This window comes from Astatotilapia calliptera, chromosome 6, assembly GCF_900246225.1.
Source record: "Astatotilapia calliptera chromosome 6, fAstCal1.2, whole genome shotgun sequence".
In the NCBI taxonomy this organism is placed as follows: domain Eukaryota; kingdom Metazoa; phylum Chordata; class Actinopteri; order Cichliformes; family Cichlidae; genus Astatotilapia; species Astatotilapia calliptera.
This window is the reverse complement of record NC_039307.1, coordinates 39641290-39659338: the sequence shown is the minus strand read 5'-3', so window position 1 is coordinate 39659338 and position 18049 is coordinate 39641290. Positions and strand designations below refer to the sequence as shown.

General features: G+C 42.4%; 1 protein-coding gene across 12 annotated transcripts in view; it reads right to left on the bottom strand.

The window, feature by feature from the left end:
- Nucleotides 1-18049, bottom strand: part of LOC113024783 (teneurin-3) — a 439740-nt gene that overhangs the window by 71178 nt on the left and 350513 nt on the right. For 7 of the 12 annotated variants that reach the window (XM_026172107.1, XM_026172108.1, XM_026172106.1 and 4 more), the window contains 9 exons: nucleotides 17764-17865; nucleotides 17231-17425; nucleotides 13193-13393; nucleotides 11993-12178; nucleotides 10958-10984; nucleotides 7208-7216; nucleotides 3386-3532; nucleotides 1438-1568; nucleotides 1266-1354 (listed from right to left, as the gene is read on the bottom strand). In XM_026172107.1, coding sequence (XP_026027892.1) covers nucleotides 1266-1354; nucleotides 1438-1568; nucleotides 3386-3532; nucleotides 7208-7216; nucleotides 10958-10984; nucleotides 11993-12178; nucleotides 13193-13393; nucleotides 17231-17425; nucleotides 17764-17865 — 1087 coding nt within the window. The remainder of the gene's footprint in view (nucleotides 1-1265; nucleotides 1355-1437; nucleotides 1569-3385; nucleotides 3533-7207; nucleotides 7217-10957; nucleotides 10985-11992; nucleotides 12179-13192; nucleotides 13394-17230; nucleotides 17426-17763; nucleotides 17866-18049) is intronic. The other 5 variants (XM_026172112.1, XM_026172113.1, XM_026172118.1 and 2 more) reach the window with 2 other exon arrangements.

The following is an 18049-nucleotide window of genomic DNA, read 5'->3' as shown; positions in this document are numbered from 1 at the left end:
CAATTAGCTTTACTAGCAACCAGGTCACAACTGCAAGATGTTTGAGCAGCTTACATTTATTTTCATGTAATTTAATTGGCAACTTGTCATATCTGACATCTAAAGGTAAAATTATTCCAGACCATAGACGATGCCAGATGCTTGACATTTTTCAGTACTTTACCCATGCTTTGCCTGCTATCAAAGCACTGACCTTATAATTTGTGCGCAGTCTATCACCTGAGACACAGCTGACATTTTCTTCCAGAAGACCCTTACATTCCTACAGTTTTAGTCCAAAACCATTCCCTGCCCTGCATCTGAGTCGTCTTTTGTTAGATGTTGAGCATTTCTACCCATTAGAAATCACACGAGTTTTATCTCTGTGGCTGTAAGCCTTATCCTTAAAAGAGTACAGACACACACACACACAGTATATCTGTGTTTTCATGTCTAAAATAATCTTTTACGTTTGCAGGTACATCCCATTAGGGAAACACTGGACACTTTATTACAGGTTTGGTATTACAGGTTCTCCTCTTATGAAATATTCAGTAAATCATAAAAATATGACAAAAGCAGACAGATTGCCAAACACAATTGCTGTCATGTTTCTTCCCTCTCAGTAGAGCTGCCTTTCAGCCTCTGTATTTGCAGACTGGCCCCTGTCATTCCCTGTTATCACTCTCAATGAATGCTATCTTTGAGGCAGGTGTGGGCAGGAATGGCTTTTGGCAAGGGAAAACAGCAGACCTTGAGCACTATATTTGGATTTTGCTAACATGTTTTATCATTTTCATGCCTACAGAAAGCAAAGCTAAACTACCACTTCTCATATTATGCTAAATAAAAATAGGATACACCATGACCTGCAGGCTTAAAAAATATTAGTCAAACAATCACAGAAAACAAGGACATCAATGAAACCTACTTTGACCTACGACTACAGATCATTTATGCTTCAAAGAGCAGTGCATGAGATATGAATATGTGTGATTTTCCCTGCCAATGTGCAGGTGGAGTACATGGTTATTGTAACTGCTCAATAACACTGTGTGGAATGATGAACACGGGTGAATCCAGTTACTGCAGAGCTGAACCCATAAAATATGTCATGAAAAAAACAGTTTACAGTAAGATGTCTGCAATATCCAACAGTCATTTACAGCAAAGCAGTGTTTCCATGGCTTGGAATGAACATCTGCATGTGCATGCCAATGTTGCTGCTTTATCCCTAAAATGTAAGAGAAAAAGAAAAGAGAAAACACGACAGAAGACATGTTTACCTTTTATTAAAAGGATTTTCACCATTGATTATGTGAGTCGATTCAGGCCCAACTAGAAAGTGAATGCGCTGGTAGAAAGATCTGGCAGCCTAAGAAAAGCAAAATAAATAAATGGGTAATCTGATGCTGAAAGGTGTCGTCATTTTGTCGATTTCTGACGGGATCTTCTTACCTGTTGAGGAGGCACTGAGGATGGAGACTGGCTGAGCACCTCGCCTGGGTCAGGTGACCCTTTGCAGTACAGCTGATTCTGACAGGAAGGCTGCAGACAGCAGTCTGGATCCATGCAGTCAGCCAAGCCATCTGAAACATGCACAAGCCCTACAGTCACAAAGCTAGCACAGAGTTGGGGAAAACATAGTCGTTTAAAAGCTTTACATGTGAAATCTAATGAACAGCTTAACATGTTTCAGTTCATAGCAAACAAAGGCAGCATAGCATTAGCTGCAACAGCTACATAAACAATTTGTTCAGTCTTTCAGACAGAGGTTTCAATGACCAACAGACGGAAATGTACTAATGCACGTTTAAAATCTGCAGCATTTATATGATTTTATAAACTCTGGTAAGGTTCCTGGAGCCCTTTATATTTTGCATCCAAAAAGCCAGACTTCCTTGTAATTTTTTGAAGTGGTCTTAACCAGCAGGTCTTCAGTGCTTCTGAAAGCTTTTCAATTTTTTCTGCAGACAGCGGCTCCTTTATCACTCAGCTTTAGTGCTGTCCTCATGCGTACGGAGGAGGAGCCGCGCAACAGCGAGTGTCTACAGCCATCAGTGAAACATAGTGGACGCTCTGTCACATTTTCAGGCTGTACTTTAGCCAGTGATGTCTGTCAAACCTGATGGAATTATAAATGCAGGAAAATACGATCAGGTTTTGATCCACCATGCAGCCGATGCAGCGTGTGTGCACGTACAGAGAGACAAAGAAGGTGAGACAAGAAGAGCGACAGAGACAAATACTGTCAGCTGATAGGCTAGAATAATATTTAAAACTTTTAGTGTCTCAGAGGTTTTGCTTTAACAATATTATTGTTGTAGTGTCCAGATTGAAACACACAGACAGATAAGATTAGGTCAGACGAGTTAAACGTGTCGAAGGGAGGAATAAGGAGAGCAAGTAAGGAGTCGGGACAGAAGGAGGAGTGCAAGGTAACAAAATCGTTTGTCTCCATTAGTTGATAAAAGCCACGTGTACATTCTGCATACAGTGACATTAAAAACACACACTGACTGACAAAGCAGTCCTCTGATTTCTCTTCCTTTCTTTTCTGTTAACATAGTGATCAAATTAAAAGTAGTCCCAGCTGTGTCACTGGCACAGTGCATATGTTGCTGGATAAAACAGCTGTTAGCTGACATATGTAATGCCTACAAAAGATCCAGTTCCCAGGAGTGTTGGTGCACCTTTCTACGGCACTGTCACAATAAGTTTCAGCATGCATAGATCAACGCTCAAGTTTGTAAATCAATCACAAGGTCGAACCATCTTAAAGCGCATCCTGATTTATCATTTTTCTAAACACTAATGGAGACCAGATTTGAAAAATGACAAAAAAGTAAAAATACTAGAGAGAGTGCAGGTTAGAGGCACTCAGACGTTCAGGCAGCCGTGCCCAGCCTTTACACTTTACTGGAACACAGCACATGAGTGTCTGCCCAGCAGGCAGCAGCACAGTCACCACCTCATCATTTATTCATCATCAGGCATTACTTTGAGCACCCATACATACACAGGCAAAGTAAGTAAGTACTCTTTTGTACTTACTCTCTCCCACTCTAACACAGTGTTGTTATCAGCTCTTGAAGTGATTGGATGGTACAAACTGATGTGTCATTTTTCCTCGGTCCCCTGCAATTTAATGCGTGTGGGAGGGGTTTTGAGGGGGTGTTGCACTCACCTGTGCTTTTCAAAGTAATCTCCGACCACTTTCTAAAGCACCTGTCCACTGTTCATTTCTTCCTAATGTCTGTCTTTGTAGTCGTGGGAGGACGTTTGGATTATTGTGTCGCTAACATTTAATATTCTCCTTATCCTGTGTTCATTCAGCCGTCAAACAAATCTGTTCATACATTTAACCATCTGTCTCCCCACTTTTAGTGTATCTACACAAACATACCTCCTTCGTTGTCCTTGCTGTCGGTACATAGTGTTTCCATGGCAACGTGGCACCCCGCCCCTCTCCATCCCGACTGGCAGATGCAGTGCCATCCGCTGGCCTCCAAGGTGCATCGTCCATTGTTATTGCAGAGACCTGGACAACCCTCTGGGCACAGGGGACAAGCACAGTTAGCAAAGTCACAGCAGTGGGAATAAAGGAGGGGACCATGATGACCGTCAGGGTGAAGACAGGCTTAAACCTATATACGTCTTTGAAGTGAGGTGATGATATTTTTGTACTGAATTGCTGTGAGAGGAGATCATTATTATTTATTTAATTTAGGGCCACGTTCATGCTAAAAACGATACATATTCGGAGTTTCCCTCTTGACTTGGAAAAACCTCTGAAACAGCACCGAGACCATGATGGGACGAAAAAGTCAAAAACAGCCAGAGGGGCACTGGAGGCCCCCACAGGACTGAGTCTGGACTCTGCTGCACCACACTGAGCTGACTCTTCAATTCAAACATCTGACAAAACCCACCAACAAGCAAAAAATACACACATGGGCTACAATAAATATTCATCCAAAAGGATCAAATAGAAAAAATAAACAGGACTTAATTTTGGTTAAGCTGGCCTTTGGATTCTGATAGGGCTGAGACTGGGCTGGATCGGTGCTACAGCCAAAATCGATCTGTTTCATTCAACAAATGTTTATACCAGCTGTCAGTTTAGAACATTTTAGAAAACATCCCATCATAGTATAAATGCGGTTTCAGATGCTATTCAGAAATGATTCTAACAGGCATAAAAGGTTGTTGGTGTAAAATGGAAATGCACAGAATGCAACGATTTCCAATAATTAAAACTAGAAAGTACGAGTGCGCGATATAAACGATATACGATAGAAACGATATAAATTTGGCCAACGATAGAGATTTTGACTATACCGCTCTATCGCGATAGCACATGTTGATGATGTCATCAAGCTGCGCCTGTTTTGGTTGAAAGCATCGCAGCGGCTAAAACCATTATCATCTGTAAATTATGACGGGCAACAGTCACAGCAAAGAGATGAAGCACTCTTGAAATATGGGGAAAGCCAAAAACTGTGCTTCCTCCACTTCCGTAACAAGAATTCATTAATGTTGAATTCTCTCACAGCTGCTCTGTTCCCATGTTGTTGCAGTATATTAATAACTAACCTCGTATTGTGGCTGAATAATCTTAGTTGTTCTCCTGACTGAAGTTTGGCCCGTGTACAGCATCCTGCTATGCGATTGCATTTGTCCCTGACCACCAGAATCCCTCACGTTAACTTTTATCGAGTGGAAGAAAAGTTGGCGTTCATCCTCCAGCTTCACTGTGCTAATGTTATGCTAACATAGCTGTGTCGCTAGCAGTCACGTAGCACATCATTATATACCAGCTAGCCAAACTTCAGTAACCCTACAAACGCCACTGCTGTTTAGTTTTCTGTCTTCATTATTTTGGAAGTGGTAGCAGAGCTGTACGTTTGAATTAGTTTCAAAAATCTCTCAGTCAGAACATGGTATGAAATGTTTAGGTGGAAACTAGCGAGCTAACTTCCTGTTAACTTGTAATTCAATAAATCTGTTTTCATGGATGCCTGGATGTTAAACTTAACTGTTACACCTGGTAAAGCAGCAACGCTGATGATTTCATTAAAGATGAAAGACTTTAGACTGTTTTTAACTTTGACTTTGGGACCTGAAGCTGACGGAGTTTTGGACCCAGATTACTCCGTGAAGCTCCTCCCTACGGCAGCCGTAATTCTCTGACATCCATCAAGCAGTGCGGCTTACCAAAGTTGTACTAAAACACTTTTAACAGATTTCTGCAGCCAAAATCGGTTCGAGGTCAGTAAGCACAACCAGAATCCATACATGAGGCACACTCTCGATTTTTGAGAAAATCAAAGGATTTTAAGTCCTTATAGTGTGGAAAATACATTATACAGAAGAAAAGAATATATCGAGATATATATCGTTACTGCACGTGCTTCAAATTATACCGCGATATGGATTTTAGGCCATATCGTCCAGCCCTACTAGAAAGCTGCAAAAAGCAAACGGAGAGGTTGTTTAATACTAAAGAAAACAACCAACCAACTGTTGGTGAGTTGTGGAACAATGTAAGATGTATGTAAAGTATTAGATTCATTAAAGATCTGATGATAGCATCTCAGAGAGGCTGTCTGTCAGAGTAAAGATGAATGACCAGGCTCAGTGTAAGATACAGAGGATCTGCATTCTTCCTATTAAAAGATTTTATTCAGATAAATTCTGTATTGATGGGACCGTATTTGAGGCTTTGGGCAAGACTTCTAAAATCACTGTTACTGGACACGTGAAATGCAGCTGCGTCCTTGAGGCTAAGGTTCAAATAGCAGCAGGTGATGATAATGTGGTGCATTAGTACACTAAGGCCACTAGATGACATCAAGGTAACTTCATCGTTTTTTCCCCAAAACAATAGTTTGTTTCAACATTTGCCACGTTTGTTGTGTGTGTTTGTACTATTTTCACTCTAAATTCTTTTGGAAATAATTGCACTCCGTCTTTTTTCCTACATTTTCTACATTTTCCAAAACTTTAAAAAGTTTATCTTCTCTCTCTCAGCAACTTCAGTACAAAAGTACCAGGCTTCAAAAACCCACACTGGTTAAATTCAGATGTGTATAAAGGCATTCAGCCCCGTTCGATGGACATTTCTCCAATTAATGGACTCACAGACTGACACACAAATAAAACAGTTAATTACAGTAGCCCACATGTGAGAGACACAGACTGGCAGACAGACAGACAGTCAACCTTTGGTGAAATGCACTGATGTTGTACTTTCACATGAACTGCTAGAACTGCCAGCAGCCAAAATGGCCACGGCGTGCTGCTCGGCTTTAATTAGTGCAAAATGAGAAGTTTTCTTTTCATCTGCGAACAAAGAAAAAGAAATGCTGCATAATAGGAAACAGGCCACAGAAACAAACCAAATGAATAAAGGCAAACGAAAAAAGTCTCAACATGTCAAACTGAAGGGTTTGTCTGTCAGAGGAAATGACATCAGAGGGAATTTTAACACCCAGTGAACTGACAAAGACTGAAATTTCCATTCAACAGGATGCTTGTTTCAGAAATATGGATTCATCTGTGCTCGTTCTTCTCGTCAGGCAAAGAAATAACGCAGCGAGTTTAAATCCATGTGAAAACACAACAGGTAGACATAAAGGCAGAGCACAAAGTATAGGGAGGACTGCGCGCTCCACAGACTATACTTTATGCCTCTGTTTGGCATTCCTCATTCACAAAATCGACAGTGAGGCTGGCAATCAGATAGGCTGATTATAACAGTGAGAACCAGAACCAAGCAAAGCCCAGAACAAGGAATGGAGATAAAGACTGGGGGGGAGGAAAGTGAAGACAGATCGAAGACAGGAGGACAGCAACTGGCTTATTTAACACATATATCAGGCTTGTGGATGCAAGACGAAACAGGAGTCGCACACCTTTGCTTTATGACTGTGCGTGCACTTTTTATTTGTATTCACTGATCTCGTGTGAATCTATCTATGGTCTGTTTCGTGTGTGAGAGTCAGAGACAGGAAAAGGAATGACCAGAAAAAAACACAGAAATAGAATATACGACAATACAAGTCTAGCTAAACCGAGCACTGAGAATGACTGGAAAACAGTGAGCGAAAGGAAAAGACAAAACCTAAAACGAAATGGAGTTAACCAAAAATATGTTATAAAGCAGAGTGTGAAGTCATTGTATTCTGGGACAGTAAGGCCTTTATTGTTCTTTAGCAGGAGTTACCTTTATATCCTGAGAATAGGAGAGGGCACGAGGGAGAGAGGGAGGAAAATTAGGGAGAAAAGTAAAGTGAAACAAAACCAGCACTGCCAAATATTTAGTCTGTGATCGATAAATGAAGATGGCAACCAAAGGAAGAGGAGGCAGGGAGGAAGAGCTAGGATCACAGCAATGAAATGATAAAGAAAGAAGTTGAACCACAGCAGTGTAAATACGTCATTCACATGTTAGATCTCAGAAGAGAGAAGAAGGACAAAGCTAATGACAATGCAACAGCTGTCATGTTGTACACAACGTAGCTTCTGTTAATAAATACAACTGGTTTTATACTGACAAACTATCTGGTGCAGGTTACCAACCTTCTGTAAGAGGATCGAGCAGCTGTCACCACAGCCTGTGCTGCTGTTCCTCTAAACTAAAGTGAGCCATGACTCCCCTGGCCTCTTTAAAGCCACTGATGGACCTAGAATTTTGTCGCCTTGTTCTTGAGTTGGGTGTCCGTGCTGTCCGCCTGCCCACTCGCCCGGTGGGGTGACGACAACAGCCCATCAGCCTTTTATAGCTGAGGTGTGCAAACAAAGTTCTGCACTGCAGGTTTAATGTTACTTAACATGGCAGCCCGGGCGAGGTGTCGTCACTGATTTCTACAACTGATTCGATTCAGTTTAGGCTCAGACAGTCAGAAGTATTATGGATATGTACTGATAAATGATCATAATTATTATGTTTCTAACTATGTATACAAACAAAGCTGACACTGTGAGACTTCAGAGGTGTGAACATCACAGCAGATGTGTTTGTGTCAAAGCAACTGAGGATAAAACATGAAGGAGATTTTCCTGGCCGGGCTTTTATAGCAGATGAGCCATGAATCGACATGCGAACATTACCTGACGCTGCTGAGGTTTGATTAGAGACGCAGCTGAGAGTTTTACAATTTGGTATCATTTTAAAAAGTTTGCATTTCTTTGGTATTGAACGCCAGAAATGAGGCTTTCTAGTCGGAGGTCAAATGGAAAAAGGCGCGTTGACAGCGCTGAACACAGCGGCAGACTGATGCGTAAAAAGCAGCGAATAATGCAGAAAACAGATTTTATGGTAAACTGGTCTCTGAGTACACTGAGAGAGAGAGCTGTGCAGGAAGTGTGAGTTTATCCTGGTGGAAGCGAAACAGCAAAAGTAAGAAGGAAATAAATGACAATGTCTTGAAAACATGAAGCTACTTTTGATCTTGTTCTGCTGCTGGTTCAGTGAATTGTGGTCAGAGTGACGAAACCTGCAGCTTCAGAATCTGCCGGCGTTCAGCACACGACTGCGTTCACGTCTTTGATCGTTTGCTGCTTTAGCTGTTTGGTGGAAACAGTTTTGTGAGCTTTAAGCTGAGATTCTGGCGTTTCTGGCAAAATACATTTAAAAATCACTTCAGACTTGAATAGAATAGAATAGAATTCAACTTTATTGTCATTGCACATGTCACAGGTACAGGGCAACGAAATGCAGTTTGCATCCATCCAGAAGTGCTTTAGTGATATAGATATATTACAATATATATTAGCAATAATAGTCGCTTTGTTTAAACTAAAATCGTTTGGAATCGGGAAATCGATTTTTTAAACGCACTTCTAGTCAGAGGTCCAAATCAGAGCTGCAGGAAATTAACTGTTAATTAAAATTTGGGTCCAAAACACACTTCCACCTTTCAGCTAATACTAGCAGCTCAGGTGTTGGAGAAATTGTACTTACTCCTGGACAAATGTTTTTACCGTTAACTTTTTTCCATGAAGGAATTCAATGTTTTGTGAAGATTGAATCAGAACAGCGTCATGCTGGCAGATAGATAATCAAAACTGGGCTGACTCAGCAGGACCCTGTTTTAAAGAGATGCCTTTTCAGGCTGAAACTGGAGGCTGCATGAAGAGGTTTCACAGAGTTTGTTATATATATAAAACCCTGGAAACATGCCTGCAGAGCACGAGAATCAATACACAGAGCTGGAAGCAGATTTTAGGGAGAAACAATTTTGAAACTGGTTAAAAGAAACATAACTGTGGTTTTAGAAAATCATTCAGTGTAATTGTAAGAGTTAATACTGTGCAGGGTAGAGGCCTAAAACTCAGAGAATCAGTTGCTCGAGTCCTGCCAGGAAGCTATTTACTTCCTTAGCCTGCCACGCTCTGGGTTATCATCTCTGGAGAACTCCTTGACCTATCTCAGGTTAAACGCTGCTGGTTCCTGCTCGGTCACTTCATCTTCTTGCCCCAGCAGCCAACAGAAACGTCGACTTAGAGAATCCCTCCAGAAACAGTAACGATCCAAAAAGGATCGTATATAACCACAATCACTTTGGTGGCTGATACTGCATTGCTATCCTAGAGCTCTGCCTCTGGAATATTTACAGATTTAATCTGTAAATATTCTTGGAATAACAGAATATTACTTAAAATAACACTGAAATTAAAATTGTACTTCTAATGATATGATTGCCTTGTGTAAACTAAAGTACGACTTACATCTTTAACGCAAAAGGCAATTGTGTGAGTCAAATTACAGCTGCTTAAATTCAGTGACAGTTATGAGAACATTTGACTGTGTAGCAAATACACGTGGACAGGACAAAGGAGGAAGCAGCTCACAGGAAGACCAGCAGTAAAGACACAGCAGATTTCTCTAATATTGGCTCCCTGTTAAATCCAGAATTCAGGCCCCATCTTATCTCAATGACCTTGTAGTACCATATCACCCTATTAGAGCACTTCGCTCTCGCTCTGCAGGCCTACTTGTTGTTCCTAGAGTATTTAAAAGTAGAATGGGAGGCAGAGCCTTCAGTTTTCAGGCCCCTCTTCTGTGGAACCAGCTTCCAGTTTGGATTCAGGAGACAGACACTATCTCTACTTTCAAGATTAGGCTTCAAACTTTCCTTTTTGCTAAAGCATATAGTTAGGGCTGGACCAGGTGACCCTGAATCCTCCCTTAGTTATGCTGCCGGGGGATTCCCATGATGCATTGAGTTTTTCCTTTCCAGTCACCTTTCTCACTCACTATATGTTAACAGACCTCTCTGCATTGAATCATATCTGTTATTAATCTCTGTCTCTCTTCCACAGCATGTCTTTATCCTGTCTTCCTTCTCTCACTCCAACCAATCACAGCAGATGGCCCCGCCCCTCCCTGAGCCTGGTTCTGCTGGAGGTTTCTTCCTGTTAAAAGGGAGTTTTTCCTTCCCACTGTCACCAAAGTGCCCACAGGGGGTCACATGATTGTTGGGTTTCCTCTGTATGTATTATTGTAGGGTCGACCTTACAGTATAAAGCTCCTTGAGGTGACTGTTGTTGTGATTTGGTGCTGTGTAAATAAAACTGAGGCAAAGATTTCATGGTCTACATCAAAGACATCAATACTGATTTAGCCTGTGCTTGTGTAGGTCCTGTCTGCTCAAAGTAAAATGCTCAGATGGCCCAAGTCACTCAAAGCCAGTATGACATCAGACATGCAGTATCACACAGGGAGTGAATACAACAGTAACAGGGAAATGTGTTTCTGTAAGTCAAGCTGTTATTACAGCTCGTGTAAACTGGTTTGATGACTTCGCCCTCTTTGGGGCCCAGCTGTAGCATCCAGTAAATACATCAATAAACTCTATCGCTGGTGCAGCTAAAGTTCAGCTTTAACAAAAAAAGCAAAGGATGAAGAGAGGAAAAGGAAAAAACTCGTGATAACAGTGACAAGAAGAGTTTTTAAAACAGTGTACAGTACCTTTAACTCTAATATCCGGATTGTGAGCTTTAAGAAGACAGGAAAAAGGAAGAAAAAAGACATAAATAAAGAGGATTTAGTTCAGATAGGAGGAAGCAAAGAAAAGAGATCTAACTGAAAGTGACCACGAAGAGCAAACAACGCTTATCAGGACCAATCCAGTTATTTTGTATTGATCGGTTACGATGTCAGGTGTGCTGTTTCCAAGCTGAGATATGAAATCACCCAGTTTCATGAATCTGGAAGCAATTCTTTACATCTCTGCGTTTCTAACATGGATCAACATACGATGCAACTGTAGCGGTTACAGACGATTCCTACCAAGGAACGCTTAACTGATCATCACAGTCATAATCCAGTGTCTGCAGCAGCGATACAAGCAACAGCTGCTCTTTAGTCGACTGGCTCAGTCATGCTGATGTCTAATAAAAAAACAACCGTCTTCACTACTTGCTCAAGTCACTTAGCACATGCCCCGGTAGCTGCATTAGTGTTTTCTCTGAGACTCTCTGGATGTTTTCTGGTCCCTGTTTATTTTTGATCATGGATGCAGATGAAAGATCTTTGTTGCTTCAGTTCTTCTTGAGGACTACACTGATAACTTCCTGTGACTGTGTGCTGGATAGATATTTATAAGACCATAATCTTTCTGGATGTTATTAATTGCAGCGCTGAGCAGATCAAGTGCTGGTAACTAACACCAGCTACAAAAAAGCAGTTACCTAGAGCGATCCTAAGGGGAAATTCTGCTTTGAGCCCAGATTAAGATGTTTTACTGGAAAACAACAAACTAACACAAACATGTACATCCACATTATCAGCAGCATAATTTTCCCTGAGAGCAACCACAAAGATGAGAAACTGTGATAGGCTGGTTAACAATGGCACCGGGACCAATCAGTGAAAAGAGCTCATCTAAGATATCTGTAGTGTTGTTCAAGGCTGTGCGCTACTCTGCTGTGTCCAACTGGATTATTTACGTGTAGTTGTAATGCTAAGTTATGTTGTGTGTGTGCGAGTGTGTGATCCACTCACCAATGTTGCAGTGCTCCCCTGTCCATCCCTGGTCACACTCACACTTCCCGTCTTTACAAACTCCGTTCTTGCTGCACAGTGGGTGGCAGGCCTTTTGGTCACACACACTTCCAGTCCAGCCCTCCTCACAGCGGCATACGCCGCCGTAACACACTCCATGGCTGCCACAGTCCACTTCACACACCTCTGTAACAGTAACAAAGAGAAATTACTTCATCGACTGCAGAACCGATATAAGCACGTGCACGCACACTGATGCACTCTGTTCTTATTTCACCCGCAGCTGCGTCCTGGACTGCACCCTGTGCACGCCAAATGATGTCTTTACGTACAGTGAGGTTCAGGAAAAGCTCAGTACAGATTACTACAAGTCACTGTGTTAATTTGTGTGTTTGAGTGCACTGAAGGAGCTCAGAACGTCTTTATTTTCCTGAAGCTTGGGTTCGCAGCATGCTAGCCGCTCCTGCACAGCTACAGAAAAGTGTCTGCTCAGGGTGCAGCTTCCCGAGGGACATATGTGATCTTTGACCCTGTTGTATACCTGTGTGCATTGGAGATGGATGCCGTGCATCCCGTTCTTGTTTTTTAAAGCTGTTAAAGATGTATGCTGTGCACCACAATCATTGTACTCTGGATAAAGAAAAAAGTGACTTGTTGTAATTTGGTGCTATATAAATAAACTGGATAGAAATGAATGAAATGTGATTGCAACATGTGTATCGTGTGTATGAATATTATTGCATCATTTGCTGCAATTGTAGAGAAAAACATGTGGAAAATGTTGACGGTGAGCATTTTGTAGGTAACACTACTGTGTGTGCTAAGTTTTGTTAAAGAGTTAACAACATTTTCATGCAACATGCTGATTTCTGTAGTACAGGCCAATACTAAGTGATGACAGTCTGACTTTATTTCTCTTTTGGAGTTTGAAAAATAAAATGAAACTTTTTTATTTACCTTAAATCTTCTTGGTTGCATTGCGTCCAGTACTGCAGCGTTCAGGGCACCTCTAACACTGTCTTCTCAAGTAGCTTCTAATTTGTAACTGATTTGGATTTTTTATGGCGGTCACTTCACTTCTAAATCCCCTCATAACACATCTGTACAGTATTCTGGTTTTACACATGCTTCAACAGAAGGTTTCATTCTGAGAAATAAGAATATGAAATGTGGACATAGACAGGTAAACAGTGCACACACCTAAAGAGCAGTCAGCTCCAGTCCAGTTCTGGTCGCAGGCACATGTGGTGGTCTCTGCATTGTAGGTGCCATGGCCTGAACACTGGTCTGGACACATGGCCTTGGTAATTTCACAGCTGGCTCCACCCCAGCCTGGCTGACAGTGACATTCGCCATGAATACACACCCCATGGGCCGAACAGCTGGGGTCAATGCAGTCCACTGGAGGCAGAGAGGAAATTATCAGCACACCAAACAGTACATACAGGACGCATGCACACGTTCACGCATCAGCTTTACTGTTGAACTCTTGAGGGCAGTTATCTGGAGCCAGATGCTTAAACTCTTCAACCTTAATTACAAACAGCTTTACATACACTTGTGCATTTCCTCTTTTCTGACTCTAAGTCATGACAGAATTTTATGCACGAGTGCCTCATTTCCACATTAAGCAATGAATGGATGTTTGGCTTCTTTCATTACATGCAACCAGACCCCAGACCAGTAAACATATTTGAGGTGTTTTTGGATAACCGCTCAGCACTGCTCACACATCCACCGCTTTGATCATCGACTCAGTGCAAACACAAAATAATATTATGTGTCGTTTTGTTGGGGTAAACCTACACGGCATCTTTGACATAACTTTTCAGATTAGCAGCAGTAAATAGGCTTAACACACACACACACACACACACACACACACACACACACACACACACACACACACACACACACACAGACTGCACAGACGCACGCACGCGCACACACACACACACACACACACACACACACACACACAGACTGCACAGACGCGCGCACACACACACACACACACACACACACACACACACACACACAGACTGCACAGACGCACACACACACACACACACACACACACACACACACACACACACAGACTGCACACACACACACACACACACACACACACACACAGACTGCACAGACGCACACACACACACACACACACACACACTGCACAGACGCACGCGCGCGCACACACACAGACTGCACAGACGCGCGCACACACACACACACACACACACACACACACACACACACACAGACTGCACAGACGCACACACACACACACACACACACACACACACACACACACACACACACACACACACACACACGCGCGCGCACACACACAGACTGCACAGACGCACACACACACACACACACACACACACACACAGACTGCACAGACACACACACACACACACACACACACACACACACACACACACACACACACAGACTGCACAGACGCACACACACACACACAGACTGCACAGACGCACACACACACACACACACACACACACACACACACACACACACACACACACACACACACAGACTGCACAGACGCACACACACACACACACACACACACACACAGTCTGTCTCTTTCCGACTGATGACTGAACCCATCTGAAAGTAATGCGATTACTGTCCGCTGTGATATGCATTTTCATATTTGTAGCATTGTGTCTGCATTTACCCACAATGTGAGTCACAGATGATCACTTCCCTCAGCACTGCTGTATGCCTGTGCAGGTCATTACTGATTAATTGACTTTGAATTAGTGCAGTGCATTGTTTGCATCTTGCTTGTAGCCAGGTATCTGGCTAAAACAGATGCTGTGGAAATGTATTTGCACATCATATTAGAATAAATCAATTAAGCGTTTACAGCTGGGGAAATAATTATTAGATCCCCTGTAGAATTGGTAAGTTTGCTTTTAGTGCAGAGACAGAATATCAACCAAAATTCAGAAAAACACAGTGATGTAAGCATTTGGCTCCCTACCCCTGAATTCTGGCTCGCACAGATGGGCTGTGTGCCCATGTGGCACAGATGTAACAGTAAATTACTTACAGACACTTAAACTTGTGTGTCTAAAGCACACCTGTCCACAAAATCAGTTTCTTCCATTCCGACCGCTCCACCACCGTGGGCAAGACGCACGAGAGACGAGACTGCACCGGCCATAAGACCAAGATGGTGGTGAAAAGGTAACAATTATTCCGATTGGAAGAAATAGAAAATGTTTCATCAGTCAATCATCAGTCACTCCGTGCAAGACCTTGGTCTCAGGAGATGAGAGTGAACATGTGGTGGATCAGCCCAAAACTACACAGTTAATGGTCTAATAGCAGTTAGGACCATGGTCACCAGGAACATCATTGGTAACACTGAAATCTTGCAGCACTCGCAGTGTCCCCCTGCTTACAAAGGCACAGGGATAGTTCCACCTTTAGCTTGACCGTGAGAAGGCTTGGGAGAAAATGCTGTGGTCAGATGAAGCCAAAATCCAGCTCTCTGCCGCCAACTCAACCCGCCATGTTTAGAGGAAGAGAAATTACCCAAAGAAGAGCATCCTCATAGGGATGCCTCCCTGAGCAGGGATGTGCTTTCCTCAGCCAGAACGCTAACGTGGGATTGGATGCGTCCTGCAGCATGACAGTTATCAAATGTACCACCAAGGGAACAAAGGGAAGAAACAGAGTGGATGTAGCCAGTCTCCAGACCTCCGTCAAGATCATTTCATATACTTGATAATTACATCGTTCATATAAAGTATTCTTCTACATTTCTGCTTCATATTCGGTCTCTCTTCATTAAATGAGAAATTAAAAACTTTCATTTCAAGTGAGCAAAATTGCAAATTGATCTGTATAAATCTGTTGCAGCTACTGCAGCTGAACGCATGACATTTATAGAGGGATGGAGAGAAAGCTCTTAATACGGGAATGATGTATAGATTGTTTTGCCTTTTAGGGGTTTTACAATATTAATGTAATAATTAAATAATTAGTTTGTCCACAAACACCGGGTAGATCTGTTTTCACCGTTCTTCAAATGAAATCCCCACATGTCCGCGTGGCTACAGTTGAAGCAGTTCATGCTCTGGATTCTAGTTTTGACTGCCGCACACAGGTACTCATCACCATCTGTGCCCATGGCAACACACACTAAGAATATGTCACATTTTTTTATATCACCAGCGAGATTTTATTGAAAATGGTCACAAGGTTCCTCTCTCTGTGACCTGCTTCACAATTTAGCATCTTTAGATGATATTTATTGGATAAAATCTCAGGAAGGAGTTTGATAAAGTACAGGGCAGGAAGTTTGAACAAAAGGACAATTAAATAATTGAATTATTGTAGAGGAAGAGCATTATAGTAAAGAGTCATCCATGGGACTGCCAGGCAGAGAAGCGTGGTTCATCGCTCCACAGAACACCTCTCCACAGCTACAGAGTCCAGTGGAAGTGTGCTTCACTCCACGTGACACATCACTTGGTGATGCAAGGCTTGGATGCATCTGCTCAGCCATGGAAAGCGCACTGTTCTTCAGCTAATCTGAAGATGACGTGCAGTCACGTGACTGTAGTGCCCGACTCTGCAGAAAGCCTCCTACCACACTCTGTGCTTCAGCGTCCACTGACTCCACTTTGTGAGCTTGTGTAGCGTACCGCTGCATGTGTGAGTCGCTGTCAGTCCCAGTCGATTCCACTTTGTTACTGATGCAGCAGTCGAGCCCCTCTCTACTGTTAGGACTCTTATTCTATCTGCATAGATACCAGCTAATCATGACAACAGATGGAGGCAAAAACAGAAAAGCATAAACCTTTGTCCATGCGAGAGATGGATCTGCTCTTTCTCAGTTTTATTGTTGAAAACCGAAACTAATGGGAACCAGATGAGGTAACTGTAGCATGTTACTAACGGCTAACAGGGCCTTTTTCCTGAGTATTTGTCAGAGAGTTTGGATATATTAGTCCAAACAGAGTTAAATCTAAGTTAAAAGCATCACAGGTGCCTCTGGCCATGACAGGTCTACACATGATATTTAAGAGTTTAATATTCTGCACAAGTGTGAGACACTATAAGATGATCACATGCAGAAATAACATTAACACCAAAACAACACAAGAGAAATAATAATTAGAATAACAATAGTTTACTGAATGAAAGATTATGTGGAACTTCAGTGCTGTGGTGACACTTTCACACTCTTACCTTCCTCACAGTTCTCTCCCTTATAACCAGTGTTGCAGATGCAGGCGCCCATTATGCAGATACCATGTCCTCCACAGTGGATGTCAATACACTGGTTGGCTGGCACGTCGCACTCGGTACCTTTCCAACCACTGTAGCACTGGCAGCGTCCACGAGAGTACTGACCGTTACCGCTGCACAGCACCGGGCAGGACGCTGCACCAGACACATGCATGAACGGAACAAGTCACACTTACTAAATCACCCAACAAAGGCAGTAAGATAATTGAACCCTCGAGTTCCCATCAAGCTACGTACTGTGTAAACAACTAAGATGGATTAATGTTCAATAAAATGCTATTCAGTTATAAAGCTCGTGCCCTATAAACACTTAGTGTAACTTTTCAATCATTCTTGATTGATTAAGGAGCAGAGCAGCTGAAAACATGCAAAATATTTAAAGTCTTTGTCATGGTCAGTGTCTCCTTTGCTAAAGGTAACGGGGGATCATGCAACAATTGCTTCTTCCCTGTAGGCGAGGCAGGATCGTTTACCTCGAGAGCAGTCGGGCCCCAGGAATCCTGGGAAACAGTGGCAAATCCCCGAGAGACATTCACCGTTTCCATGACAATTGTGAGGACACTCCATAATCGACTCTGATTTAAAGTGGGAGAGAGAGATTATTTAAAGACATACACACACCAAACTGTGTGACTGCTCTTCTGCTATTACCATAGTTACAGCCAATTAGTCCAATCAATGCATCCAATCACCACAACCGCTCTTTCCCTCTCTGCCGTGCTTTTCTTTGCTCCTTTGCTCTAATTAAAACTGCACACA